Below are 27933 nucleotides of genomic sequence, written 5' to 3' on the forward strand. Positions count from 1 at the left end.
TTTGTGTCTGAACAATCACCGAGGAAACATCCCCCCCCCTCACCTCACCCAGACAGCCGCTGGCTACACGCACAGCCAGGCCAGGGGGAATGGTCACTGGGTGATTGTGGGGCCTGGGATGTTGGAGGAGCTTGAACCTTTTGTCTCCACCCTGGTCTCCAGTCCCTGGTGAGAAGGACCCAGCTCCCCCAGGGGGAAATTGACTCTCTGGAGTTGAGGGAAATAAATGGGGCCTGCACCTCATGTGGGACCCTCTGCCCAGGGGTGAATTTCACCCCCAAAGAACATCTGCCACAGGGCTCCATGGGGCTTCCCACCTGCTAAGCCTCCACTTGCTCTGTGCTCCACACCCAGCTCCAGCCATTTCTGTCCACTCTGCGCTAACTGCCACCAATCCTTCCTCTCTCTGGGCTGCTGAGGGGTCTCTTGTCCCTGCTGAGCGATGGGCACCAGGGCCCAGGCTAGATGGGGAAGGACACAAGGCAGCTGGGAAAGAGCATCCGGAAGTGACCTCTGAGCAGGTGGGACCTGGGATCAGTGGGACTAAACCAGCGGGTAAGGCCAAAGAATCACGTGGGCATCTTGCGAACAGGCATTAACACCTCTGGGGAAAGCCAAAGAGCCGAGCGCCGCATGGGAAATCCGACGGGATCATAAACCAGAGCAACTTTTCAGTGCAACTGATGCAAAAGCGGATTGTCCTGGGATGGTGACTGAGCGCATGTTATGCTGGCATGGAGTCAGCTCTGCAGACCAGCTGCCCAGGCAGGGATGACTGGGCCCTATGCAGGACTATGAAATGGGTGTGCCGGTGGCAGCCAGGGACGAGACAAGACTTTTTAGAGCTGCGGTTAGAATCAGCCGCACTCTAATGAAATATTTTTAAAGCCAATTTAAAACTAAGGCTCTGAGGACTCACCAGGTAAATTCAGAAATGGACAGTTCAGCCCTGGGCTTGGCAGATGCCCGTTGAATGGTACATTACCACTTCCCTGGCTCTTTCTCACGTACATTGTCAGCTGATACCTGTCTCAGGCTGTTCCAGATTCAGTTAACTAGCTGCTCTCCAGAGGAAACAGAAAGGGAATAGGAAGACCCAGGGGTGCCTCAAATGTGCAGGTGCCCTTTATGTAGGTGTGATGTAGTGGGGGCTGCTGTCCATTCCGGCCTTCTCTGGTCTCTATGCTTGGGCTGTGGGTGACCCCTACTGGCCTGCATCTGTAAGCACTGCCCAGCAGGGGGTCGCCCTAAGGCCCTTCATGTCACTTGTCCATGGCCCAGCCGGTTCTTACCTGTCCAGGGAAGGGGTCTGAACAAAGGAAGGGCATGGCTTGGGGAAGGGGCAATCTTGGCTGGGAAAACATGAAGAGACTAAGCTGAGTACTGGGGGTTCAGGGGCCGATGGACCCCTACCCCAAAGGGTCTGAGGATGCCTGCCCCTCGCTTTGATGCCCACATAGAACCTGGGCTGTGCTGTACGTTGCAGATGCAATAAATCCTCTCTATTCTGCTGGCTGGTGGAGTCTCATCTTGCTGTACAGGATCGGGAGGTACCCGACATGCTGCCTCAGTGGGTAATGATGGTCCTGCAGACGGGGGATGTTTGGGGGGACTCGAATGTTCAGGGAGGATCAGTGAAGCTCAGCATGACACAGCCTGTTAGAAGCAGAGTCTGGAAGGTGACACAGTGAAAGAGGGTGAATATGAATGGCATTTAAAAGAAATCGTTGTTTCACAACCATTTGTGGAGGGTTTTCTTTTTTTTACATTTCCTTCTATCCACCCCCCTCCCACATAATTGGCACTGAAATGGGGAAAATGGGGAATTTCAGAAAATTCTGGGCTGTCTGGGCAGCATTGATCACAGACCCAGTGACAGACTGAGAGATGGAGACATTGATTGATGGGCAGAGAGACAGACGCAGGATGTCCATGGGGATCGAGAGGTGCAACATCAGTGTTCCATACGGTGCTGGGTTTGTCTCATCGTCCAGCTAAGAGGCCACAACTTCCAAAAGCGATTAGTGATTTTGGGGACGCCATTTAAACCACGGAAAGAGGCTGATTTCCAACAGGCGGGAGCTCAGTGTAGTCAGACACCCCTTACGTGGTCTCAGGTTTGGCCAGAAGTGCTTGTGCCAATCGCTGAGTGAGACCAGCTGTAGGGCTGGGAGGGGCTGTGTCCCCACGGCCCAGTCTGCCCTTGGCCCTTGGCGGAGACGCAACCCTGTGTGGAGATTGGGTACAGGAGTTGGGGGAGGAGAGACACCCTGACATCAGCCCCCCCCTTCTCTTTCCCATGCCCTGTGCAGCAAGCAGGAGGCTCCCAGGGGAGCAGACCCAAGGCAGAGGGCAGGAGCAGCAGGACAGTGGGTGGAGGGGCAGTTGAGAGCTTCCTGGCCCAACCCATCAGGATCACCCGTCAGAGGCTCCAAGATCTACTGGTAGATCCCGAGCTACTGGTTGCTGACTACTGCTCTAGTTCAAACAGGAGTTACTGTGGGGCAGGTCTCTGGCTTATGTACTCCAGGGGGCAGACTGGGTGAGCACAGTGGTCCCTTCTGGCTTTACAAACCACGACTTACTCTGACCGCCCAGTAACTGTGTCCTGCGGGAGTTACAGCAGCAGAGCGAGGGCCGTTTAATTTCCTTGTCCATAGAGAAGCCGTGAGATAGAACAGCTCTTCCCATCCATGCTCTGCCTGTCCTGCTCCATCCCCTGTCACTGGGGGTATGTCTACACTACCCCGCTAGTTCGAACTAGCGGGGTAATGTATGCATACCGCACTTGCTAATGAAGCCCGGGATTTGAATTTCCCGGGCTTCATTAGCATAAGCGGGGAGCCGCCATTTTTAAATCCCCGCTGCTTCGAACCCCGTGTAGCGCGGCTACACGGGGCTCGAACTAGGTAGTTCGGACTAGGGTCCTATTCCGAACTACCGGTACTCCTCGTGAAACGAGGTGTACCGGTAGTTCGGAATAGGCACCCTAGTCCGAACTACCTAGTTCGAGCCCCGTGTAGCCGCGCTACACGGGGTTCGAAGCAGCGGGGATTTAAAAATGGCGGCTCCCCGCTTATGCTAATGAAGCCCGGGAAATTCAAATCCCGGGCTTCATTAGCAAGTGCGGTATGCATACATTACCCTCCTAGTTCGAACTAGGAGGGTAGTGTAGACATACCCTGGGGTATCTGAGCTCCTCACTGCCACGAGTGGGGTTTCTCCTCACTCATGTCTAAGAGGTAGGGAAGCTCCTGCTTATTTCGCAGATGGGGAAACTGAGGCACAGGGCAAGACTCAGTCCTAGTAGCCTGCTGTACCCAGAGTGCCAGGCCATGCCCTGGCCGCTAGATGGTCCTTCCTTCCTGCAGCCCCCAGCCCCCAAATCCTCAGTCACGGTGACCAAACTGGTACCTGCCTTGAAGGCCAGTGACCCTGGGCTAGTTCAGCCAAAGAGGGGAAGGCCCTGGAGACTGAGGACCAGGGAAAGCAGCAGAGGCACAAGCCGGGGAATCTGCCACAGGATCCCACGGAGTGTCCCGTTCCCTATTGCCCTGGGCTAGATCCTGCCTCTCTCCCGCCGGCCCCCACCCCAGGCAGGCAGGGCCGAATTGGACCCACTTTCCCAGCCCTGCTGGCCATGCTGACAGGCCTGGAGGCTGGAGGACTAGAGAGCGACCGGCTGCTGCTCAGTGACTCTCTGTGCACGCACAGGCCAGCTCAGCGGCTCCGTGCAGCCACGCAGGGAGGGAACCGCAGGACGAGCCGGCAGCGCCCTGAGCATCTGCAGAGTCCCCTGTGCAGACACCTCCCCCCCCAGCAGTGAGCCCTGCCCAGGCCTGACCCCCGTGGACAGGCCAGCAAGGCCGGATGTTTGTGTCACACGCTGTGATGTGGGTTCGATTCACTCGCTCTCACAAGGTTATTTCTGGCCTCACACATTAACCCGCCTCATGCTCACTCTGCTCCCACAAGGGTTCAGGGCAGTTTGTCTTTGTGGTCGTACATGTAAAGGCCAGAAGGGCCCATCTAGCCAGAGCATCTGCCCAGCCCAGGCCAGCCTTCCGCAGGGATCCCTGCACTGAGCTGCTAACTACTGGCCGGGCTAGAGCCTGTCTGGCAGAAAGAGACGCCCCCTCTCGGTTTAACAGCTCCAAGCCGGCTCCCTTTTCTACTAAGAGGGGGCTGCAGCTGATCAGTGCAAGAGGGGACCTGGGAGGGAGATGCTGGACTGGGGCAGAATAGCTGGAGATGGGCCCTCAAGGGGAGGTGCCCCTCCCTAGCGCTGCCTGGTTAAGAGTCTCATAGCGCTGCCTGGTTAAGACTCTCACCCATGGCCAGTTGTTAGGTCAGGGACCGGGCTGTACGATAACCCACCAGTGGCTCTGAGGAACCACACGTCCTTAATGACACCTGCGCCAGGGCCTCCTGGGAGCTTTACATCCAGCCCTTTTCATAGAATCATAGAATACTAGGACTGGAAGGGACCTCGAGGGGTCAGTGAGTCCAGTCCCCTGCCCTCATGGCAGGACCAAATACTGTCTAGACCATCCCTGATAGACATTTATCCAACCTACTCTTAAATATCTCCACAGATGGAGATTCCACAACCTCCCTGGGCAATTTATTCCAGTGTTTGACTATCCTGACAGTTAGGAACCTTTTATGGCTAGCGAGCGAGACGCTGAGAAAAGGGTTTTATTTATTTTTCCATTTGTGGCCGAATCTGCTTCCTTGGACCCTGGTTGGTTTTTCACCAAAAATCAAACGCCCCAAAATATTTTGGGGTTGGAAAATTTTCAGTGGCCAAAGGCTCCTGTTCCCCCATCCCACTTTTCCGGTGACCAGTTGTTTGGTGAAAAGTTCAGTAGACCCCCCAGCTCCCTGGGTTGTGTGTGTGGGGAAGGGGGAGTTAAAAAAGATGGAAAACTGCTCAAGGTGCAGATGTGGGGAACAGCTCAGGGGGCAGTCAGGGGGTAGCTCAGGAGACAGGAAGGGGGAAGCCCGGGGGGGCACAGGGGGTTCCTGAGAGGCAGGCAGAGGGGGTTGCTCAGGGGCAGGCAGGGGGTAGCTTGGGGCACAGGCATGGGGTAGCCCTGGGGGCAAGAAGGACATTGCTGAAGGGGAAGGCAGGGAGTAGGGAGGAAGTTCCTCAGGTTAGCTTGGGGGGCAGGCAGGGGGTAGTTCTGGGGCCAGGCAGGGCATCACTCGGAGTAGACAGGGAGTAGCTCACGGGGCAGGTAGGGGGTTGCTTGGGGTGTAGGTAGGGATTCACTAAGGGGGTAAGCTCAAGGGGCAGGTAGGGGTCACTCAAGGGGGCAGGAAGGGGGTCGCTCGGGGGCAGGCAGGAGGTAGCTTGGGGGGCAGGTAGGGGGCCACTCAGCGGGAACATGGGGGGTAGCTTGGGAGACAAATGGGGGTCACTCAGGGGGGCAGGCAAGGGCATAGTTTGGGAGGCAGGATGGGCATAATCCAGGGGGCAGGCAGAGGGTAGCTTGGGGGTAGCTCTGGGGCTAGGCAGGGGTCTCTCACAAGTATGCAGGGCATAGCTCAGGGAGCAGGCAGGGGGTAGCTTGGGGGCTAGGCAGGGGGCCTCTCAGGGGGTTGGTGGGGGTAGTTCAGGGGGAAGTAGGGGGTAACTCGGGATGCAGGCAGGGAGTGTCTCAGGGGCAGTCAGGAGGTAGCTCATGGGGCAGGCAGGGGGTTGCTTAGGGGAGTAAGCAGAGGGTCTCAGGGGTAGGCAGAGGGTAGCTCGGGAGATAGTCGGGGGTCACTGGGAGCTCTGCAGCAGGCAGGGGGTCGCTTGGGGGGCAGACAGGGGGTAGCTCAGTGTGGCAGGCAGGGGGTTGCTGAGGGGGCAGGCAGGTGGTAGCTTGGGGGCTGGCAGAGGAGTCACTGGGGGCTCTGCAGCACGCAGGGTGTTGCTGGGGGGCAGAGAGGGGGTAGCTTGGGGGGCAGGCAGAGAGTAGCTCAGGGGGACAGGCAGGGGGTTGCTCGGGGCTCTTCAGCAGGCAGGGAGTCTCTCGGGAGGCAGGCAGGGGGTAGTTCAGGGGGCAGATAGGGGTTCACTCAGGGCTCTGCAGCAGGCAGGGAGTGTCTCAGGGGCAGTCAGGGAGTAGCTCAGGGGGACAGGCAGGGGGTAGCTTGGGGGGCAGGCAGGGGGTCACTGGGGGCTCTTCAGCAGGCAGGGGATTGCTCAGGGCGCAGGCAAGGGGTAGCTCAGGGGGACAGGCAGGGGGTCGCCCAGGGGGCAGCCAGGGGGTTGCTTGGGGAGCTGGCAGGGGGTAGCTCAGGAGGCCAGCAGAGGTCACTTGGGGGCAGGCAGGGGGTCACTCAGGGCTCTGCAGCAGGCAGGGTGTTGCTAAGGGGCAGGCAGGGGATAGCTTGCGGGGCAGGCAGTGGGTTGCTGGGGGCTCTACAGCAGGCAGGAGGTCACTTGGGGCAGGCAGGAGGTAATTAAGGGGGCCAGTGGGGGTAGCTCAGGGGGGCAAGTAGAGGGTGTCTTGGGGCAGGCAGAGGGTAGCTCAGGGGGACAGGCAGGGGGTAACAAGGATGACAGGAAGAGGGGTCGCTTGGGGGGGTAGGCAGGGGGTCGCTGGGGCTCTGCAGCAGGCAGGGGGTTGCTGGGGGGTAGACAGGGAGTAGCTCAGAGGTAGCAGGGGGTCGCTTGGGGGGGCAGGCAGAGGGTAACTCAGGGTCTAGGCAGGGGGTAACAAGGATGACAGGCAGAGGGGTCGCTCGGGGGGCAGGCAGGGGGTCACTGGGGCTCTGCAGCAGGCAGGGGGTCACTTGGGGGGCAGGCAGGGAGTCTCTGAGGGGCAGGCAGGGGGTCGCTGGGGCTCTTCAGGAGGCAGGGGGTCGCTTGCGGGGCAGGCAGGAGGTTGCTCGGGGAACAGGCAGGGGGGTCGCTGGGGCTCTGCAGCAGGCAGGGGGTCGCTGCACCAGGGCTCTGCAGCAGGCAGGGGGTCGCTGCACCAGGGCTTTGGTGCTTACCGGCGGTGGGAGCGGAGCAGCAACACCCCCGCGGGCCCAGCCGCTGCCTGACACCAGCCCGAGCAGCAGCTGCCTGCTCTGCCCGGCTCCGGCTTCCCCTGGGTCCTGGCCACGGAGGCGGGGCTAGGGGCGGGGCGAGGAGGAAGGGGGCGGAGCTGCCCTGCTCTGGCACGTGTGTGTGTGTGTGTGAGTGTGTGTGAGGGCCCCGTGCTGGGGAGCAGCCCCGTGGCGCTGGGTGTGCCGGGGCCCTGCTGACAGGGAAATCCCGGGGGCCACGGAGCCCGGTCGAGAACTCCCAGCAGAGTTAAGGTTTTGTCAGCCCTGTGGCTCCCCCAGAGCCCCCCCAGTTTGTTCCCCTCTCTCGGGCGCTGGGGTCAGACCCTGCTCCCAAGTTTGGCCCTACTGAGGGTCTCCCCTTCCCAGACAAACACTGAGCCTGGCCAGAGGCTGGGGGGGGCAGGCCTGGAGCTTTCCTGAGCAGGGCCAGAGATCTAAGCGGCTGCCACCCGGAGATGCTCTTTCTTCCAAATCAAACCCTTTCGACGCGGCTCGTCAGTCCCTGGACTGCGGCTGATTTTCTGTTCCCTGTGAAATCTCAAGGGCTGATTTTCATCTGGCTCTGGGGGGGGAGGGTCCGAATTTCTCGCAGCACACAAATGCCCTGTGCCCGCACGGAGCCTCAGTGTCATCTGGCAGGTGTCACTAGGCGGCGCTGTCACACAACGCTTGCCACCGTCTTTCTATAGACTCGATCTGGCCCTAGGTCACAGTCCGCAAAACCACCCAGTGGAGCTGTGATTGCCCTCTTGCAGGCCTGGGGTGGATGAGAGGACTGAGTGGGGGGTGTTATCCCTTCTGTGTTGCTGGTGATCAGGGCCAGATTAAGGGAGGGGCTAGCCCGGTAGCTGCCCGGGGTGGCAACCTATGGGAGGTGCCTGATAGCAGCTGTTAGGGGCTCCGTGCACCTGGCCGTGTGGCGCCCCTTACAGCTGCACTCAGGCACCACACGGCCAGGTGCACGGCGCCCCTGACAGCTGTTCCCGATTGCAGCTGTAAGGTGCTCGGCACGCCGGGGGGTGGTGCCGCGCATGCGTCGTGCGCCCGCTGCCCGGGGCGCAGGAATAGCTCGAGCCAGCCCTGCTGGTGATCCCCATACCCCAGTGTGCAGGCAGAGCTCAATAAGGGCTCGGAGGACACGTGTTTGCAGCCAGACTGACCCTGCTGGGGCGCATGAACACTTGAAACTTTAGGCCAGTGAGTCCAGAGACAGACTCTGAAACCACTACTTGCTTAACTATGGAGCCTCAGCTAACTTACCACGGAGCCCCTAACACTGTAACAATGGAAGAGATGCCAGTGTGGGTTACTCAGGCAACACTTCTCCATCTCGCAACCGTGGTACAAGATCCATCGCAGGGAGGCACTTCTGTCCCCAGTGTGCTTTCGGATCTCATGCACAGGATTCTCTCTCTGAGCATCTCTTCCTTTGGATGTTCACAGACTCGGAGATTCCGCTCCGGCTGGCGAACGGCTCGAGTTGCTGTGCTGGGAGAGTGGAAGTGCTACACGATCAGCAGTGGGGGACCGTCTGTGATGACGACTGGGACTTAACCGATGCTGGAGTCGTGTGCAGGCAGCTGGGCTGTGGGACGGTGCTATCAGCCCCAGGGGCGGCTCAGTTTGGACAAGGCTCTGAGCGTATCTGGCTGGATGACATTAACTGCAAGGGGACAGAAGCTGCCCTCTCCGAATGCACGGCACGGCCCTGGGGAGACAATAACTGTAACCATGGAGAAGATGCGAGTGCCGTGTGCTCAGGTAACTCTCATCTATGTCACCTCTCACCAGTAGTCCCTGTCCGTGTCCAGCAAAGGCCCCAAAGGCAGGCTTCCGGCTCTGAGCCCTGTCTCTTTCTCCCTCTTGGCTGGGCTATTTCCATGTCACAAGGCCCCTCTCCCCCATGTACACCATGATTTTCACCACCAAGGGAGACTGGCTCGTTAGGCTAGCCTCTATCTCTGCAGACACTCATTACAGCATCACTGCCAATGGTTAAGTTGGCAGCCAGCTCAGCTCTTTCTTAGCAAATGCCTTCATTATGAAGATGAGCGCTTCAGGCTTGGGTTACCCGGGGTGCTGTCATCGTAGAATCTGTAGCGACCTCTGCGCCCCAGAATGGTGCTGGTCCCTGTCCTGGGAGGAGGCAGACATCCAGCGATAGACCTCTCTGCTCTGAGTCACTGGCGTCTCTGTGACCAGCTCCCAGGGCAGCCATCTGAGATGTTGAGCTTTGGAGGTGCAAAAAAGTAGGTACAGAATTAGCCTATAGATTATAGTCGAGTGTTGATCATTCAAGAGGGATGCAGACAGGCCAGGAGATCTCCTATCCATGGCTTAAAACTTTCCCAGATAAAGCGTAAATCAGATATAAAGTAAAAAGGATCAGGTCTTTGTGGAGTTTTCCAGCAGCCTCTCCACCATTCAGTCCTGGATCCTTCCAAAAAGTTCTTTCTCCCCAGCATGACCAGGAATTAGCTACAGGGATTCGGGTGACGTAAGAGACAGCCATTCACAGATGATTTGCCATACACTTTAAGCAAAGATGAATACGGTGTAGACGGGATCCATTTGATTCTACAGTTCTCCTCTGACAATGTGCATGGAAAGACACAAATACACCCACATTCCCTACCAGTCTGTCCCTTAAGGTCGAAAGTGGCTCATTTCTCCTGTGGCATGTTTAACCCAGTCTGGCCATGGGTCACAGTCTCCAAAGCCTCCCTGTGGCACCAGCACTACCCTCATGCAGGCCTCGGGGAGGATGACTGAGTGAAGGAGGGGATGTCTTCCTTGTGGGTGAGCCCTGCCATCCAGTGAGGATGACCGTATGGAGTAGCGGGTGTGGACTGGAGCTGTGAAAGATGTTTTGCTATCTGAGCCATCCCAGACCCTGCTGACTCATAACACTAGAATGGGGCTGTGTATGGGCAAAGACCCCACTAGGTGCATTTAGAGTAAGAATGATGCTATAGATGCTCATGATAATCAAGGTTTCCAGGGACATGCTCCTAAACCAGCCCTTGTTCAAGAACATCGTCTCCCCTCATTTCCCCTTGCGTCTCTAACCCTGTAACGATGGAGAAGATGCCAGTGTTGGTTGCTCAAGTAACCCGTATCCACCTCACAGCCAAGACGGTGCAAAATGCATCAGCGGGAAACACTTCTTTCCCCGGCGTTCTTTCAGATCTGATGCACAGGAATCTGAGCGTCTCTTCCTTTCGGTGTTCTTAGATTCAACCCCTCTATCGGAGATTCCGCTCCGGCTCGTGAACGGCCCGAGTCACTGCGCCGGGAGAATCGAGGTGCTACACGACCAGCAGTGGGGGACCGTCTGTGATGACGACTGGGACTTAATCGATGCTGGAGTCGTGTGCAGGCAGCTGGGCTGTGGGACGGCACTGTCAGCCCCAGGGGTGGCTCAGTTTGGACAAGGCTCTGGGTGTATCTGGCTGGATGACGTTAACTGCACGGGGACAGAAGCTGCCCTCTCCGAATGCACGGCACGGCCCTGGGGAGACAGTAACTGTAACCACGGAGAAGATGCGAGTGCCGTGTGCTCAGGTAACCCTCATCTATGTCACCTCCTACAGGGCACAACATTAAGCTGCAGGAGTGGCTGTTGGTTCTGTCACAGTTCAGGGCAGTCTCATCAGTATTCCCCCTCTGCATCCAGCCAGGGCCCCCAAAGGCAGATTTACAGCTCCTGAGCCATCGCTGCTCTTGAGTGGAGAGCCCTGTCTCTCTCCCTCCCTGATGGGTTATTTCCATGTGACACAGCTCTTTAAGCATACCCTGATTTTCACCACTGGGGAGTACGTTGGGCTTCTGATCAGACGCTTTGCGGGGAGTGGGGCAAACAGCCTGGTTTGGGACGTCAAACGTCTGCCCCCCCCCCCCCGGGTCCATTCCTGTCAGGTGCCCTTGTGCAGCCAGTAGCCAGATTGCCTCCTAGCGCTAGGTGTCGGGTCGGTCCGGTCACCCCCTCCGGTTGCACCTCCAAGGTCTCCACCCTCTCACTTCCTTCTTACCGGCCGCTCGGACAGAGGGGCCACTGGGCCGCTGTTGGAATAGGCATGAACAACACACATCAAATAACAACAGCGAGGAGACAGCGAGGAACCGTTTGTCTCCTCCCAGTGCCTGTTCATGTCCCTCCCCATCAGGTGACTCCCTTGCCCAAGGTCAGCTGCTGCCCTCGGAGTCGTACAGTGATTGGAGCCCTGCCCCTCGCTACCCACTGCCTGCACCCTGAGCTACCACCTCCTTCCCCAGCCCTCTGCCTGCCCCCATTCTCCACCCGAGGCAGGGGACTCCGTGCGGCTCCAGTGTTCTCCTGGGCCCGGCCACCCGCATCGTCTTCTGTCAGGGCGGGGAGGAGGTTTTGTCCCAGACGGTCTCGCTGGGAAACTCACCTGCCAGAGTGACCAGGCGGGATCTGGGGCTGCTGTGGGAATTACTCCTGCGGGTATGAAATGAAGGACAGCGACCGCCCAGAGATCAGGTCCCAGCACAGCCCTGCCCAGCACTTCATCTGCACTAGTGTGTGTGTGTGTGTGTGTGTGTGTGTGTGTGTGTGTGTGTGTGTATGTGTGTCTGGTAATTCCCAGGAAAGGGGAATTAACTCCCTGCTGCCGCTCCGGACCTTCCCTTAGCCTGGACCTGGAATTGCCCCCCGAGCCGCCTGTGCCAGCTGGCAGATTGTGGGATGGGAGGGGCACACGGACAGGGAGCTTGTTAGAAGAGACGCCTGGACACAGGGCCTTGGCTGTCGGCTGGTGACTCGCTGGGGCGGTGACTGGCCGTCACTGCATGGGATGCTCAGGCAGGCTGAGGTGTTGCCCGGGCCCTAGACAGCCCCCAAGAGCCAGTGGCTGCCCTCACTGGGGGGCTGACTCTCCCGGCCGTACAGCCCCAGCTGGGTCAGTGGGTGCCTGCACCAGGGCCCCTTGTTCTAGGGCACCGCGCACTAGTCAGCCCTGAGGCTCTTCTGTAGCCCCACTGATCCCAGGGAATGGAGCCCCGGGCCCTGGAGAGAGCTCGTCCCCCCGACTGCCCAGCTGGGCTGAGATCAGAACCTCCATCTGAGACACGCGTCTGCCCCACTGACAGCACCAGGCACCAGCAATGCCCCACTGACAGCTCTGACCTCTTCCCCTTCCCAGGCACCTTCCCCGCCCCCACCCTCCTCCTGAACCAGACGTCGGCCCGGCTGGGAGACTCCGTGCGGCTCCAGTGCTCCGTGTTCTCCTGGGCCCGGGCCACCCGTGTTGTCTTCTACAAGGACGGGGAGGAGGTTTCATCCCAGACGGGCTTGGAGGAGAAGCTCACGTACGACTATGACCACGTGGTGACCAGCAACAACAGTTCTGGGAGCTACGCCTGTGGGTACGAGATCAAAGGCAGCGACAGCCGGGTGACCAGATCCCAGCTCAGCTCTGCCCAGTTCCTCAGTGTTACTGGTAAGAGGTGTGTGTGTGTGCGTGTGTGTGTGTGCAAGTGTGTGTACACACGCACACTCTTTGCCTAGCCACTCGGATTCACAGGAACGGGGGCTGGAGGGACAACAGTTCAGTAACAACCCCCTGAAAGTCTAAACATTGAAATTAACCAGTTTTTAAAATCAGAGATGAAAATTTTCTATCAAAACGTCTTCCTTCAAAATGTATCCCAGGGAACCTTTCACCCCCCATTTTCCGCCTCTCTCAGCTCAGTAGGCTCGGCCCAGGCAGATGGTGCATGGGTGTCACGTTACTGGATTTTGAGGGAGCAGCCAAATCACTGATGTACCCATAGGTGGGGGTGTTAGCCCCAAAAATGGTATAAAAGGGGGCCATGTGCGGTGTTGAATAGAAGCTCACTGTCTGCTAATCCTATGTACACTAGTCATGTGATGGTATAATGTCTCTGTGTGTAGTTAGGAGTCTGTAATCTGTGTAGATACTGAATATTTCTCTGCATGTGGTTGAGCAGTGGGCAGAGCCCGGCCTATGGACATGCTAATCAGTGAGGCCCTGTGGGACAATGGCACTCAATGGGCCAAGGACACACCTAAAGAATGAGGGCTGACACCTGAGGGCTGCCAGCAGGGAGCACAGGGATAGGCTGCTGGCCAGGTGACCTGCTGCAGCCAAGAAGAGACCAGGAAGGAGGGATAATTAGGCCATGTGGTCAACTCCATCTTGGTACTCAGCTCAGCACTTCATCCCAGAGGCAGCAGGTGTATGAGGCCCAGGGCCATCTGGGGCACGGATATTGCTGGGGTGTCTGTGACGGACCGGGCCGAGTCTGGGCACAGCTGAGGGCGTCCGCTCAGGGCGAATTGCTCAAATCCGGGGCTCCTTACAGCCCCCAGACTGGTGACCTCTTCAAACAGGCCACAAACCAGTCCCACAGAGCGCTTCAGCAGCCTGCCTGAAGCCTCCCGAGCAAAACCCCTCCGACACCCCAGCAATATCCGTGCCCCAGATGGCCCCGGGCCTATACACAGGTGGGGGGTCCTAGCACCCAATCCCACCTACCCCAAACAAGTTCTGTCCGGTTCCAAGAAATCAGCCACAGATCCCTGGTCAATTTACCCTCTGGATCTTGCCCACAAATCACGCTGGGCCAATCCTTTAGCATCTAACATCTAAAGGTTTATTATCACAAGAAAGAAAAGCATGAGAGTAAGGTTGCTAAAGAATCATACATTACATGCATCGAATCTCCCAGTCCTCGATGCAGGCTCTAGCAGAGATGTTACAGCTGCTGGTTTAAAAGTCCTTGTTGCACATCCTAGGATCAGGATGGGTTCACGGGTCTTTCCGGCTCTTCGATCCCTGCACTGCTGCCTCTGGGATGAAGTGCTGATCTGAGAACAAGATGGAGACCACCACATGGCCTATTTATCCCTCCTTCCTCATCTCTTCTTGCCTATTGCAAGTCACCTGGTCCCCGGCTTATTCCTGTGTTCACTGCTGGTAGCCTTTAGGTATGAGTCACCACTCATTCATTAGGTGTGTCCTTGGCCCATTGTGTGCCATTGTCCCACAGGGCCTTGCTGATTAGCATGTCCATAGGCCGGGCCCTGCCCAATGCTCCACCACATGCAGGGAAATATTCAGTATCCATAAAAGTACATGCTTATAATTGCACACACAGACATTATACAAACACATAAACAGCGTACATAGGATTAGCAGACAGTGAGCTTCTATTCAACACCCCACATGGCCCCCCTTTATACCATTTTCTGGGGCCAACACCCCCACCTATGGGTGCAGCAGCAATCTGGCTGCTCCCCTCAAAATCCAGTAACGTGACAGTGTTGGAGGGGTTTTGCTCATGAGGCTTCAGGCAGGCAGCTGAAGCGCTCTGTGGGACTGGTTTGTGGCCTGTTCGGAGAGGTCACCAGTCTGGGGGCTGTAAGGAGCCCCGGATTTGAGCAATTCACCCTGAGCGGACGCCCTCAGCTGTGCCCAGACACGCTGCGGTCCGTCACAGTGGCGTAGTCGGCCTCATACACCGGTGGGGGGTCTTAGAACCCAATCCTACCTACCCCAAACAAGTTCTGTCCGGTTCCAAGAAACCAGCCACAGATCCCTGGTCAATTTACCCTCCGGACCTTACCCACAAATCACGCTGAGCCAATCCTTTAGCATCTAACAACTAAAGGTTTATTATTACAATATATGTGTAGATGCTCCTATACTTCAGTTAATCTATAAGGTGCCACAGGACTCCTCACCGCTATTACAATAAAGAGAAGCATGAGAGTAAGGTTGTTAAAGGATAGTATATTACATGCATCAAATCTCCCAGTCCTCGATGCAGGCTCTAGCAGAGATGTTACAGCTGCTGGCTAAAAAGTCCTTGTTGCACATCCTAGAATCAGGATGGGTCCACAGGTCTTTCCGGCTCTTCGATCCCTGCACTGCTGTCTCTGGGATGAAGTGCTGAGCTGAAGACTAAGATGGAGTCCACCACATGGCCTATTTATCCCTCCTTCCTGGTCTCTTCTTGACTGCAGCAGGTCACCTGGTTTATTCCTGTGTTCCCTGCTGGCAGCCCTCAAGTGTCAGCCCTCATTCTTTAGGTGTGTCCTTGGTCCATTGTCCCACAGAGCCTCAGGGTATGTCTACGCTACCCCGCTAGTTCGAACTAGCGGGGTAATGTAGGCATACCGCACTTGCAAATGAAGCCCGGGATTTGAATTTCCCGGGCTTCATTTGCATAAGCGGGGAGCCGCCATTTTTAAATCCCCGCGGCTACACGGCTACATGGGGCTTGAACTAGGTAGTTCGGACTAGGTTCCTATTCCTAACTATCGGTACACCTCGGGGATTTAAAAATGGCGGCTCCCCGCTTATGCAAATGAAGCCCGGGAAATTCAAATCCCGGGCTTCATTTGCAAGTGCGGTATGCCTACATTACCCTCCTAGTTCAAACTAGGAGGGTAGTGTAGACATACCCGCACTGATTAGCATGTCCATAGGCCGGGCTCTGCCCAATGCTCAACCACATGCAGAGAAATATTCAGTATCTACACAGATTACAGACTCCTAACTACACAAACAGACATTATACAATCACATGACTAGCATATCTAGTATTAGCAGACCATAAGCTTCTATTCAACACCCCACATGGCCCACTTTTATACCATTTTGGGGGCCAACACCCCCACCTATGGGTGCAGCAGTGATCTGGCTGCTCCCTTCAAAATCCAGTAACATGACAATGGGGGCATCATGGAAAGGCCTGGCGAGAAGGGACCCCAAGAAGTCCCTAAAGTTCAATTCCCTGCGCTGAGGCAGGACCCAGTGAACCTTCACAGTCCCTGGCAGAGGTTTGTCCAACGCGTTCTCAGTCACGGCTGCAGAAGGGGATTCCTTGCCCGCCCATGGCAGCTGTTCCAGTGTCTCACGACCCTGATCGCTAGACAGTTTTTCCCAACACCACACATACATTCCCTTGCGGCAGCTGGCACGAAGGCCTCGTGCTGCCCTCTGCCCAGAGCAGGTCACCCCACGGGGAGCTGCCAGCCACACTGTGGAGGGACGACAGGGTCTGGGATGTTGCTGGCTCTTATGAGGCTTTTGCACAGAGTCCTGGTGCAGCCTGAGCAAACTGGGGCGAGAGTGACTCTGCGATGGGCAAAGGCAGGAGCCTCCCCAACGGCCTCCTTCACTTAGGGTATGTCTACACTACTCTCCTAATTCGAACTAGGAGAGTAATGTAGGCATACCGCACTTGCAAATGAAGCCCGGGATTTGAATTTCCCGGGCTTCATTTGCATAAGCGGGGAGCCGCTTTTCCGGAAAAAGGGAAAATAATTATAACGGAAAACTGTTCCGTTTTAAGCATTTCCGGAAAAGGGTGCCAGTGTAGAAGTAGCCACAGAGAGAGAGAAAGGAGAAGGAAATCTACTGTAGAATTGAGAGCGTTTGTCCATCCGTCCATCTGTTCAAGAAGTCCTCCTACATGGTAAGAGCTGGGTCTTATTGAGTTCTCACAGGTCCAAGATGGGCCTGAGGCCGCCTTTGGCTTCTGGGATTAGGAAAGACGGTGAATAAATCCCTCACCCCACTGCTCCTGAGGAGCCTCCTCCTCTGTCCTAGAGAGAGGAGTGACTGCACCTCCTGGAGAAGGAGTCACTCCTGGGAAGGGCCCTTGAAGAAGGCGAGGGAAGGAGGGTGGAAAGGCAGGAATGCGCCGAAAGGGATGGAGTATCCCCTCCCCACTGTGTGGGTCACCCCATGCTCTGAGGTGATACTCTGTTCCCATTGGCTGGGGACTGCAACCAATGGAAGTTCCAGTAGATGGGCAGGTTACTTGGAGCCTGCACCACGACCCCATCCCAGGTCCAAGACCTTAGTGTATGTCTACACTACAAAGTTAATTCAAACTAACAGACGTTAGTTCGAATTAACTTTGATAGGCGCTACACAGGCAAACCGCTAGTTCGAACTTAATTCAAACTAGCGGAGCGCTTAATTCAAACTAGGTAAACCTCATTCTATGAGGACTAATGCCTAGTTCGAATTAAGTAGTTCGAATTAAGGGCTGTGTAGCCACTTAATTCGAACTAGTGGGAGGCTAGCCCTCCCCAGCTTGCCCTAGGGGCCACTCTGGGCACAACCAGGGAAACTCTTCTGCCCCCCTCCTGGCCCTGGAGCCCTTAAAGGGTCACAGTCTGGCTACAGTGCCCGTGCCAGTTGCAAGCCTGCCAGCACCTAACCAGCAGACCGTGCACCTGGCATGGCATGAGCCAGCCACCCGCTGCCACCCAGCCCTCCCCCTCTTCCCAGGACCAGGCTGGTAGCTCCCAGGAGCATGCCCGGGGCCGCAAAAGGCGGGCACCCGCCTGGTCTAGTGTGGAGATCGTGAACCTCATCAATATTTGGGGGGAAGCCTCCAACATCCACGATCTCTGCACTAGCTACAGGAATGCTGCCGTCTACAGCCGCATAGTAGACAACCTGGCCACCAGAGGCCACATGCAGACCCAGGAGCAGGTCCGCTGCAAGGTCGAGGACCTGCGGCAGTCCTACTCCCGGGCCTCCCAGCCGGGGGCCAACCCAGAGACCTGCCCCCACTTTGAGGCCTTGGACCACATCCTGGGGGCTCACACCGTCCATGCCCCCCGGGTGGTGATCGACCCTGGGGCAGAGGGACCCGTCCTGGACACGGAGGAGGAGAACACCGAGAGCCAGGACCCTGCAGGGAGTCTTCCCAGGACCCAGGACCCCCGAGGCATCCCACAGAGCACATCGGCTGTGTCGTCCGAGGCCGAGGAGAACTCCACATGTGAGTTCCATCATGCTCCCCTTATGTGTATGTGGGACGAGGGGGGAGAGGGAGCCCAGGGACCATACGCCTGGGCCTTGCCCACCATGGAGCAGCAGCTGGGTGTCATGCAGGGGCCCTGGCGTTGCAGAGGGGGGCTGGGTTTCACCCACCGAGTCCCCAGAGAGAACTGACCACTGATCTTGTTTCACCACAGCTGCAGCACCTGGGACTGCAGGGTGCACCACCCCACCTGCAACAGCCATCCGCACCCGGGCCAGCAGGCATATCAGGAACATGGAGGAGTACCAGCGGTAGCACCTCTGGCTACTGGAGCACCAGATTCACATCCAGGAGCACTGGGTCCAGGAGGACCTGCAGCTGGGGCAGCGGAGCTTGGAGGCGCTGGAGGAGCAGGGCCGTGCCCTCAGAGGTCACCTCCAGACCCTGGTGGACAGGCTCCTGCTTCCTCCTGCTCTCCCTCCCGCTTCCTCCGCACCCCCTGTCCGTCCTGCCCCACCCTCCACATCCAGTTCCCCCCGAAGCCACTGCACCCACAGTGCTGTGAGACGGGAGAGCCAGCAGGACCCCCAAGCCTGAGCTTTCCCTTCCCTTCCTCCCCTTCCTTCCCCTTCTAGCTCCCTCCTCCCAGGTTTCCCCCTTCCCTATCCCACCCCCATTTCTACGTCTCCCCACCCCAGTTATGTAAAATAAAAGAGATTTTGGTTGTCAAAAGAGGTGTGTTTATTTGACATTAGGAAAGGGGGTTATGGAAGGGAAAGGGGAAGTAGGGGAGGGTGGAAGAAGGCCCCAGTGGGGCATACAGGGAGAGTTCAGTACTCCTCCTCCACCTGGAAGCTCTCCCTCAGGGCTTACTGGATCCGGATGGCCCCCCGCTGGGCTTCCCGGACAGCGGTGGTGCAGGACTGAGGGTAGTGGCCAACCATGCACTCAGCCTCAACCATCCAGGCTGGCAGGAAAGCCTCTTCCTTTCGCTCACACAAATTGTGCAGCACGCAACATGCTGCCACCACGGGAGGGATGTTGTGCTCGGCCAGGTCAAGGCGGGTGAGGAGGCACCTAAATCTGGCTTTCAGTCAGCCGAAGGCCCCCTCGATCACAATGCGGGCCATGGTGAGCCTGGCATTGAAGGCCTGGCGGGAGGGGTTGAGATGCCCCGTGTAGGGCTTCATGAACCAGGGCTGTAGGCGGTAGGCCGCATCCCCCACCAGGCACACGGGCATGTCCACGTCCCCAACCCTGATGTGGCAGTCAGGGAAGAAGGTCCCGGCCTGCAGCCTCTGGCACACGGAGGAGTTCCGGAACACCCTCGCGACGTGTGCCTTGCCAGACCAGCCCACATTAATGTCCGTGAACTGGCTCCGGTGGTCACACACGGCCTGCAGGAACACGGAGAAGTATCCCTTGTGTTTGATGTACTGGGAGGCCTGGTGTTCCGGGGCACGGATGGGGATGTGCGTCCCGTCGATGGCCCCCCCGCAGTTGGGGAAGCCGAGGGCGCCAAACCCCTGGGTGACGGTGTCCGGGTCAGCAAGGTGGACCACCCTGTGGAGCAGCACCCTGTTGATGGCCTTGACCACCTGCAGAGGGACACAGAAAACTGCGAATCACTGGGGCGCCCGGGTGGCTGGGAGTGTTCGTTCCCTGGCACTGCCCTGCACCCCACTCCCGAAAACAACCCCCTCGGGTGGTGTGTAGTACAGCCGGGATAGACCGAACCCTCTGGTGCAGGGCACTTTCGCCTCCTTCTCCCATGTTTTCCCTGGGGCGGCTCATCCCTTCAGTGCAGCCCCCCTCTCTCCCGGCCCAGTGGCCGATGGGTGTCGTACCTGCATGAGCACTGCTCCGACGGTGGATCTCCCCATGCCGAACTGGTTCCCGACTGATCGGTAGCTGTCCGGCGTGGAGAGCTTCCAGAGGGCGATGGCCACCCGCTTCTGGAGGGGGATGGCGGGCCTCATGCAAGTGTCCCGTCACTGGAGAGCAGGGGCAAGCTACAAGCAGAGCTCTAGGAAGGTGTCCTTCTTCATCCTGAAGTTCTGGGTCCACTGTCTGTCTCCCCAGCGCTCCAGGACAATGCGGTCCCACCAGTCGCTGCTGGTGTCCAGACGCCAGATGCAGCGGGGCATGCTGGCATCTGGGCGCTGCTGCCGCTCCTCCATGAGCCCCGGGGAGGCCGGGGGAGAGGCAGGAGGCTGATGTGCACCATGTGGTGCAAGTCAGCCTCCACCCATTGCTGGCAAGCTTGCAGCAGCAAGTCCAAAAACTGGAGCAGCATGCCCAGGGTGAGCTCTGGCTCCATGTTGCCAACTGCGGCGGCGTCCCCAATGGGAAGCACCGACACAGGCAGGCGCAGAGAAAAACGCTTTGCTGTCCCTCAGTGAGGTAGGCAAGCAAGCAGAAAAGCTGAGAACTGGCTGTCCAGGGGGGTCCCTTTAAGCACGAGCCTCAGATAGCCTCAGACAGCAGCCACACAAAGCAACTACTGACCTGATGCCCTGTCGGAACCGGTTTCAACTGCCCTTAAATGCAACCCAGCATCCAATCAGTGTGGACGCGCTACTTCGAATGAGCAAAACGCTAATTCGAACTAGGTTTTAAGTCTGGATGCGCTAATTCGAATTAGCTTAGTTCGAATTAACTAATTCGAACTAAGTTAGTTTGAATTAGTGCTGTAGTGTAGACGTACCTTTATCCCCACCTCCAAACTCTTCAGTCCAGCTCGGGGCAGAGACCGGCCCAATTGGGCCAGGGAGTAAGACGCCAGCAACTTCCAGGGACTGATCCCGGGGGAACCCAATGCGCCCAGCACTGGGGCTCGTGCTGAGGGACCAGGGGTTCAATCCTGCGGTGTGTCTGTCAGGTCGGCAGTGGAGGTGGTGGGGCTCTAAAAGGCAGGGAAGCTTTAGGGGAAGAGGTGAAACAAAAGACATAACTATGCAGCACAAGATGGTTTATTAGGTGATGAGCTTTTGTGGGCCAGACCCACTTCCTCAGATCAATTTGTGGAAGAAAATAGGCACGACCATATATACCAAAGTGATACAATCAAAAAAATGAACACATATAAGAGGGGCTTTGTGCCAGCAGTGTCTTGCCTACTGGAGAGATTCTCTTCTCTTCATGGCTGGATCCAGGCTTCTAGGGGCACAGAGGGATGGTGGGTTAGTGGGATCCATGTTACCCTGGGGGGCAGCAAGGGGCACAGAAGTGGGAAGGGGTCACCTCACCTACGGCACCCCCCCTTGGGATCAGCCAGGATCAGCCCCAGGACAAGCAGGACCACGACGGCCAGTTCCAGGCGGGCGATGTTCCCGTGGGTGAAATCCGGGTGCTCGGGGGCTGTTCCTGCAGGGGGAAGGGAAGAGTCACTTGGCGGCCGGCATGGGGACAGCAACAGCTGGCGCTGCCTTGGGAGCAGAGTCAACAACCCCCGTCTGGCATGTCTGGACCAGACCCGCTCTGGGAGTCTCCCAGGTGCTGTGGCTCTGGGGGATTCCTGGGCCAGACCCGCGGGTGAGACTGTGTCCTCCTGCCCTGGCTTGCAGGAGGGAAGCACTGGATGAGCCGGCAGCGCCCGGAATATCTGAAAAGTCCCCTGTGCAGACACCTCCCCCCAGCAGTGAGCTCTCCCCGGCCTGACCACAAGCGAGCAGCCGAGCAGGGCAGCAGCGTGTCACCTTACATCTCCTGTTTCGGCGTCTCACCCATGGCCAGTTGTTAGGGCAGAGACCGGGCTGTACGATAACCCACCAATGGCTCTGAGGGAACCACACGTCCTTAATGACGCCTGCACCAGGGCCTGCTGGGAGCTTTACATCCAGCCCTTTTATCGCTGGCGAGCGAGATGCTGAGCAATGGGTTTTATTTATTTCTCCATCTGTGGCCGAATCTGCTTTCTTGGACCCTGGTTGGTTTTTCACCAGAAAACCAAATGCCCCAAAATATTTTGGGGTTGGAAAATTTTCAGCAGCCAAAGCCTCATATTCTTCCGTCCCGCTTTTCCGGTGACCAGTTCTTTGGTGAAAAGTTCCAACCTCATTGCTGAACGTGTCAGTGGGAATCCATTTACATTTTCCACCCTGAAAAATTCCATTCCCTGCCCTGCCCCAGAGAGCACCTTGTTCAAGCCCCCCAGGGCCTCAGTGGATTCAGCCAATGCTCTGTTCTGCCCTGTCCCCAGGACTCCCCTGGGAGCTGGGTGATTCACATTAGCCCAGAGGCCTGCGTGGGAATGTGCAGGCCTGGCTGGAGCACCCAGCATAGCTAACAGTGTGACCCACAGGCTGTGACCGGAGGAGGCCGGCGCAGAGGGCTCCTGGTTAAGCTGATTGCTGCCCTGAGAGGCTGGCTCAGGGACACAGAGGCGCCCAGTAACCCCAAACAGAAAGGCCTAGAAAAGGCTGGTTCAGGAGGACACCGAGCGCTGCTCAGGACGGAGGCAGATGAGAAGGGAGCGGATACGGAGGGTCATTGGAACTGGCGGGTACAAGGAGAAAGGCTGGTGAGCAGGGCTGTGTGATACCATCTGGAGTGGGACAGGCGACTGCTTTGTACCAGTGTAGAAAAGGGGACGTCGTGGCAGAGGCGCCTTTGTGCCAGGCTAGACCCAGCCCTGGGTTGCTGCCCCGACCGGCCCCTTGCCCCAGTCACACGCGGGTTAGTGGCTCGGTAGCTCCCATGGGCACGAGGCCTCGGCTTTGTGGACAATAACGCCGGCCAAGCCCCTTTGCCCCCGACTCAGCCTCTGCTCCTTCCTACAAGTAACACGGAGCTGGGCAGCCAGCACAGGCTGCTCCCCCTGCTAGAGGGGCTGGCATTGGAGCTGTGAGACCAGCAGCAGCACCAGGGACCAGAGCTGGTAATGGAGCAATCACAGAAAAACATGGGGCTCAGGGAACGACTTCAGGGGCCAAGTAACCCTGCACCAGGGGTTCTCAGCCTCTCTCCTCTCTGAGACCCCTCAACATGCAGACTGCCGGGGTCACAAAGAACTGGGGCGAGGGGAGGCGGGTGTGAGGGGCCGGGAGGGGCCGCAGGCTCAGGCATAGTTTCTCCTCTATGTGCAGTTAGGGACTGGTGGGGTTTGCCGTGCTCTGCACAACGGTGTCCAGGACGGCAGGGCCGCCTTCGCCCACTCACCTCAGTAGACCCCCCCCCCAGATCCCTGGGTGTGTGGGGGGAGATAAAAAAGCTGGAAAACAGCTCAAGGTGCAGATGTGGGGAATAGCTCAGAGGGGGGTTCCTTGGGGAGTAGGAAGGAGCTAATTCGGGGGGAAAGCAGGAGGTAGCTCTGATGCTGCCCTCGGAGTCGTACAGTGATTGGAGCCCTGCCCCTAGCTACCCACTGCCTGCACCCTGAGCTACCACCTCCTTCCCCAGCCCTCTGCCTGCCCCCATTCTCCACCCGAGGCAGGGGACTCCGTGCGGCTCCAGTGTTCTCCTGGGCCCGGCCACCCGCATCGTCTTGTCAGGGCGGGGAGGAGGTTTTGTCCCAGACGGTCTCGCTGGGAAACTCACCTGCCAGAGTGACCAGGCGGGATCTGGGGCAGTTGTGGGAATTACTCCTGCGGGTATGAAATGAAGGACAGCGACCGCCCAGAGATCAGGTCCCAGCACAGCCCTGCCCAGCACTTCATCCGCACTAGTGTGTGTGTGTGGGGGGGGGTAATTCCCAGGAAAGGGGAATTAACTCCCTGCTGCCGCTCTGGACCTTCCCTTAGCCTGGACCTGGAATTGCCCCCCGAGCCGCCTGTGCCAGCTGGCAGATTGTGGGATGGGAGGGGCACACGGACAGGGAGCTTGTTAGAAGAGACGCCTGGACACAGGGCCTTGGCTGTCGGCTGGTGACTCGCTGGGGCGGTGACTGGCCGTCACTGCATGGGATGCTCAGGCAGGCTGAGGTGTTGCCCGGGCCCTAGACAGCCCCCAAGAGCCAGTGGCTGCCCTCACTGGGGGGCTGACTCTCCCGGCCGTACAGCCCCAGCTGGGTCAGTGGGTGCCTGCACCAGGGCCCCTTGTTCTAGGGCACCGCGCCCTGAGGCTCTTCTGTAGCCCCACTGATCCCAGGGAATGGAGCCCCGGGCCCTGGAGAGAGCTCGTCCCCCCGACTGCCCAGCTGGGCTGAGATCAGAACCTCCATCTGAGACACGCGTCTGCCCCACTGACAGCACCAGGCACCAGCAATGCCCCACTGACAGCTCTGACCTCTTCCCCTTCCCAGGCACCCTCCCCGCCCCCACCCTCCTCCTGAACCAGACGTCGGCCCGGCTGGGAGACTCCGTGCGGCTCCAGTGCTCCGTGTTCTCCTGGGCCCGGGCCACCCGTGTTGTCTTCTACAAGGACGGGGAGGAGGTTTCATCCCAGACGGGCTTGGAGGAGAAGCTCACGTACGACTATGACCACGTGGTGACCAGCAACAACAGTTCTGGGAGCTACGCCTGTGGGTACGAGATCAAAGGCAGCGACAGCCGGGTGACCAGATCCCAGCTCAGCTCTGCCCAGTTCCTCAGTGTTACTGGTAAGAGGTGTGCGCGTGTGTGTGTGCGTGTGTGTGTGTGTGCGTGTGCGCACTCTGCCCAGACACTCAGGTTCACAGGGAAGGGGGCTGGAGGGGCAACAGTTCAGTTACGATCCCCTGAAAGTCTAAACATTGAAATTCATCAGTTTTTAATATCAGAGATGAAAACTTTCTATCAAAATGTCTTCCTTCAAAGTGTGTCCCAGGGAACCTTTCACCCCCATTTTCCGCCTCTCTCAGCTCAGTAGGCTCGGCCCAGGCAGATGGTGCATGGGGGCATCATGGAAAGGCCTGGCGAGAAGGGACCCCAAGAAGTCCCTAAAGCTCAGTTCCCTGCGCTGAGGCAGGACCCAGTGAACCTTCACAGTCCCTGGCAGAGGTTTGTCCAACGCGTTCTCAGTCACGGCTGCAGACGGGGATTCCTCGCCCGCCCATGGCAGCTGTTCCAGTGTCTCACGACCCTGATCGCTAGACAGTTTTTCCCAACACCACACATACATTCCCTTGCGGCAGCTGGCACCAAGGCCTTGTTCTGCCCTCTGCCCAGGGCAGGTCACCCCACGGGGAGCTGCCAGACACTCTGTGGAGGGACGACAGGGTCTGAGATGTCTCTGGTTCTTATGATGCTTTTGCAGAGTCCTGGTGCAGCCTGAGCAAACTGGGGCGAGAGTGACTCTGCGATGGGCAAAGGCAGGAGCCTCCCCAACGGCCTCCAACACCCAGGGTATGTCTACACTACCCCGCTAGTTCGAACTAGGAGGGTAATGTATGCATACCGCACTTGCAAATGAAGCCCGGGATTTGAATTTCCCGGGCTTCATTTGCATAAGCGGGGAGCCGCCATTTTTAAATCCCCGCTGGTTCAAACCCCGTGTAGCGCGGCTACACAGGGCACGAACTAGGTAGTTCGGACTAGGCTTCCTATTCCGAACTACCGGTACACCTCGTGGAACGCTATCGGGGTAGTGTAGACATACCCTTAGGCCTCACTTTGGGGGAACGTGCCCCCTGCAGCATGATCCCCCCTTAGAGCGAGGCCTCCAGGAGCGCCTGTTACACCCCAACTGCTCTGTGTCTAGTGCCAGCCCTGTAGGGCTGCACACTGCTTTGCAGACGTCACCACGGCTCTTTCTGCATTGCAGGGCCGGCCATGTCCCCGGCCGTCTGGGCCACTCGCTGCACCCTGGTCCTGCTGCTCCTGGTGTCCGGGCCCGTCATCACCTTCGTGCTGGAGAAACGGGGCCTGCCCCAGCCTGCGGGGCTGGAGGAGACTCGTGGTGGGAGCGTCGGCATTTCTGGGGGGAGGGGGCAATGGGGCTTTGAGCAGGAGGAATGGGAACGAGGGGGCAGGGGGAGATACCCAGTCCCCATTGACCGGCTGTGAGCAGGAGGGAGGGGAAAGAGGTGGCAGGGGAGATACCAGCTCTGAGCAGGGCGCTGGGGAGACGCCGTTGGTCAGTGCAGCACAATAGTCCCCTGCGGTAACTTCCTTTGCCCAGGTAACTCCACCGGCCTCCTTCACTCCCTCCCGCCCCCTGACAAGTGCCGCCAACGTCCCCTGGGCTGAAAACCAGACCCCCAAAGCCCTGCCCCTTCTCTGCCATTTGCCAGGCTCTGCCCCCCGTTCTCTTCTCCTGCTTACCTAAATCCACCATCCCTCCCTGAATCCCCACCCTGCTCATTGCTGGATCATCTCCTGCTCCCGGCTCCCTGCTCCGCTGGGCTCCCTCTGCTCCGGGGCTGGGACAGGAGCTGCTGCAGCTGCGCATGGAGCCTGCCTGCAGGGAGGAGGCAGCTCCAGCTAAGCAGGGATTGGCTCCACTCTTCCCTCTTCCCTAGTAACTGCACCTGCCAGATCTGGCCAGTTCTAAATCCCCAGAGAGATTGAGGAGCTCAAGGGTGGGACTGTGCTCTGTGCCCGCTGCCTGGTGCTCCTAAGTCCCTCAGGCGCTCTTGAAAGTTCTCCCTGTGTGAACTCTTCTGGCTGGGGACTGTCTCTCCCTGCCAGTTTGTCTGCACAAGGACACTGACCAGCGGAACGACACTGTAAATAATTCCTGCAGTTATGGGGGGATAACTCCCCCTGGGGACGCCCTTATTCCAGAACTGGAGAGTCTGGGTCAGGGTTCATTCACACCATTTTCACCAGGAGGTAAAAGTGCACAGAGCCCGTCATGCACTGGAGTGAGAGTGTCCCCACAGAGAGTTATCCTGGGGGAGGTTTGCTAGACCAGGAGAGTTCTGCTGGTTGGTTTCCCAATCAGACACTCAGAGCAAAGGGGCCCGACTTGGACTGCTGTGACATGTATAATCAGAGTGAATTGCAGAGGAGGGGGGGCTGTGGACAGGAGCTAGGACCGCGGTCTCTGTTTCTCATTTACTATTATAATAAATTAGAATTCAGTCTCTACAACCCCTTGTTGTTTTTAAAGTTACAGACTAACACAAGCACCCCTCTGAGATTTAGTATCAGGCAGGTTTATTGCTCTAAGCCAACAGCAGCACAGCCCAGGGGAAAGGCTCCACACGACACCTGTCCCTGGGAAGCCCCTCGTGCAGCCTTGTTACACTCCCCTGACACAAAAAGTGACTTCCCTAGTTACACCCCTAATGGCATCTTTTTGTAACCTGTGTGTAGGTACAAGCTGCTGTGTGTGTCGTCTGAGACTAGATTTCATCTATCGGCTTCCCATCTTGTTCCTCTGCTACCATAGGGTGTCCCTTATCTCTCTGTTCTGAACACATGGCACCAAGGGGTATGAGAGTAGCTCCTAGGTCTGCACCAGGCTGGAACAATCAGACGTCCTGTCCTCTTCCTTTGTCATGCCTGTACCGACCTGTCAGTCACCCCCTAGCTGTTGCTGTGATAAAACACTCAACTGTCCTGGTCCTGACAGTTTTCCTTTCTATACGCCAGTGTTTGCTTCAGCAAACACAAGGGCTACGTCTACACTGGCATGATTTTCCGGAAATGCTTTTAATGGAAAAGTTTTCCGTTAAAAGCATTTTCAGAAAAGCGCGTCTAGATTGGCACAGACGCTTCTCCGCAAAAACACTTTTTGCAGAAAAGCGTCCATGGCCAATCTAGACGCGATTTTCCGCAAAAAAGCCCCGATCGCCATTTTCAATCAGGCTGCAGACGAAGGCCGTAGGCTTTAGGCTTTGCAATATGGCTACAGCCAACAGACATGGGCACAGTCGTACAGTTCCCAGGGTGCAAGGGGGCTGGGATCCTGTGGGATGAGGACCCAGCTGGGGGCTGGGCGATGGTCCCAGGTGGTACTGGGGACACCGTTTGGGAAAATGCGAGGTAGGGTGACCTGCTCTGCCCCGCCCCTCAGCCCCACCCCTCTGCTCCCATTGGCTGGCGACTGCAGCCAATGGAAGAGCCTGTGGATGGGCAGGTTACTTGAAGCCAAACCCCTCAGTCCATCCGGGGCAGAGACCGGCCCAACTGGGCCAGGGAGTAAGACGCCAGCAGCTTCCAGGGACTGATCCTGGGGGAACCCAATGCAACCAGCAGGGAGCAGGGCTTCAATCCTGGGGTGTGTCTGTGAGGTCGGCAGTGGCGG

The 27933-nt window shown here is 57.8% G+C and overlaps 1 protein-coding gene across 1 annotated transcript; it reads left to right on the forward strand.

Moving 5' to 3' along the window:
• The first annotated feature begins 8483 nt into the window (after positions 1 to 8483).
• Positions 8484 to 26766, forward strand: LOC102457859 (scavenger receptor cysteine-rich domain-containing group B protein-like). Its single transcript, XM_075915078.1, has 4 exons — positions 8484 to 8811; positions 10285 to 10614; positions 24065 to 24361; positions 25504 to 26766. Exons 1-4 carry the CDS (start codon positions 8484 to 8486, stop codon positions 25743 to 25745), a joined length of 1197 nt encoding a protein of 398 aa, XP_075771193.1. The 3' UTR covers positions 25746 to 26766.
• The last annotated feature ends 1167 nt before the right edge of the window (positions 26767 to 27933 follow it).

This window comes from Pelodiscus sinensis, unplaced genomic scaffold, assembly GCF_049634645.1.
Source record: "Pelodiscus sinensis isolate JC-2024 unplaced genomic scaffold, ASM4963464v1 ctg34, whole genome shotgun sequence".
Lineage (NCBI taxonomy): Eukaryota > Metazoa > Chordata > Testudines > Trionychidae > Pelodiscus > Pelodiscus sinensis.

Excerpts from the sequence above, each read along its gene's own strand:
- LOC102457859 (XM_075915078.1), top strand. The coding sequence starts at position 8,484 with ATGTTCACAGACTCGGAGATTCCGCTCCGGCTGGCGAACGGCTCGAGT. Across the intron at positions 8,812-10,284 it reads TGCGAGTGCCGTGTGCTCAG|ATTCAACCCCTCTATCGGAG; the intron begins GTAACTCTCATC and ends CGGTGTTCTTAG. Across the intron at positions 10,615-24,064 it reads TGCGAGTGCCGTGTGCTCAG|GCACCCTCCCCGCCCCCACC; the intron begins GTAACCCTCATC and ends TCCCCTTCCCAG.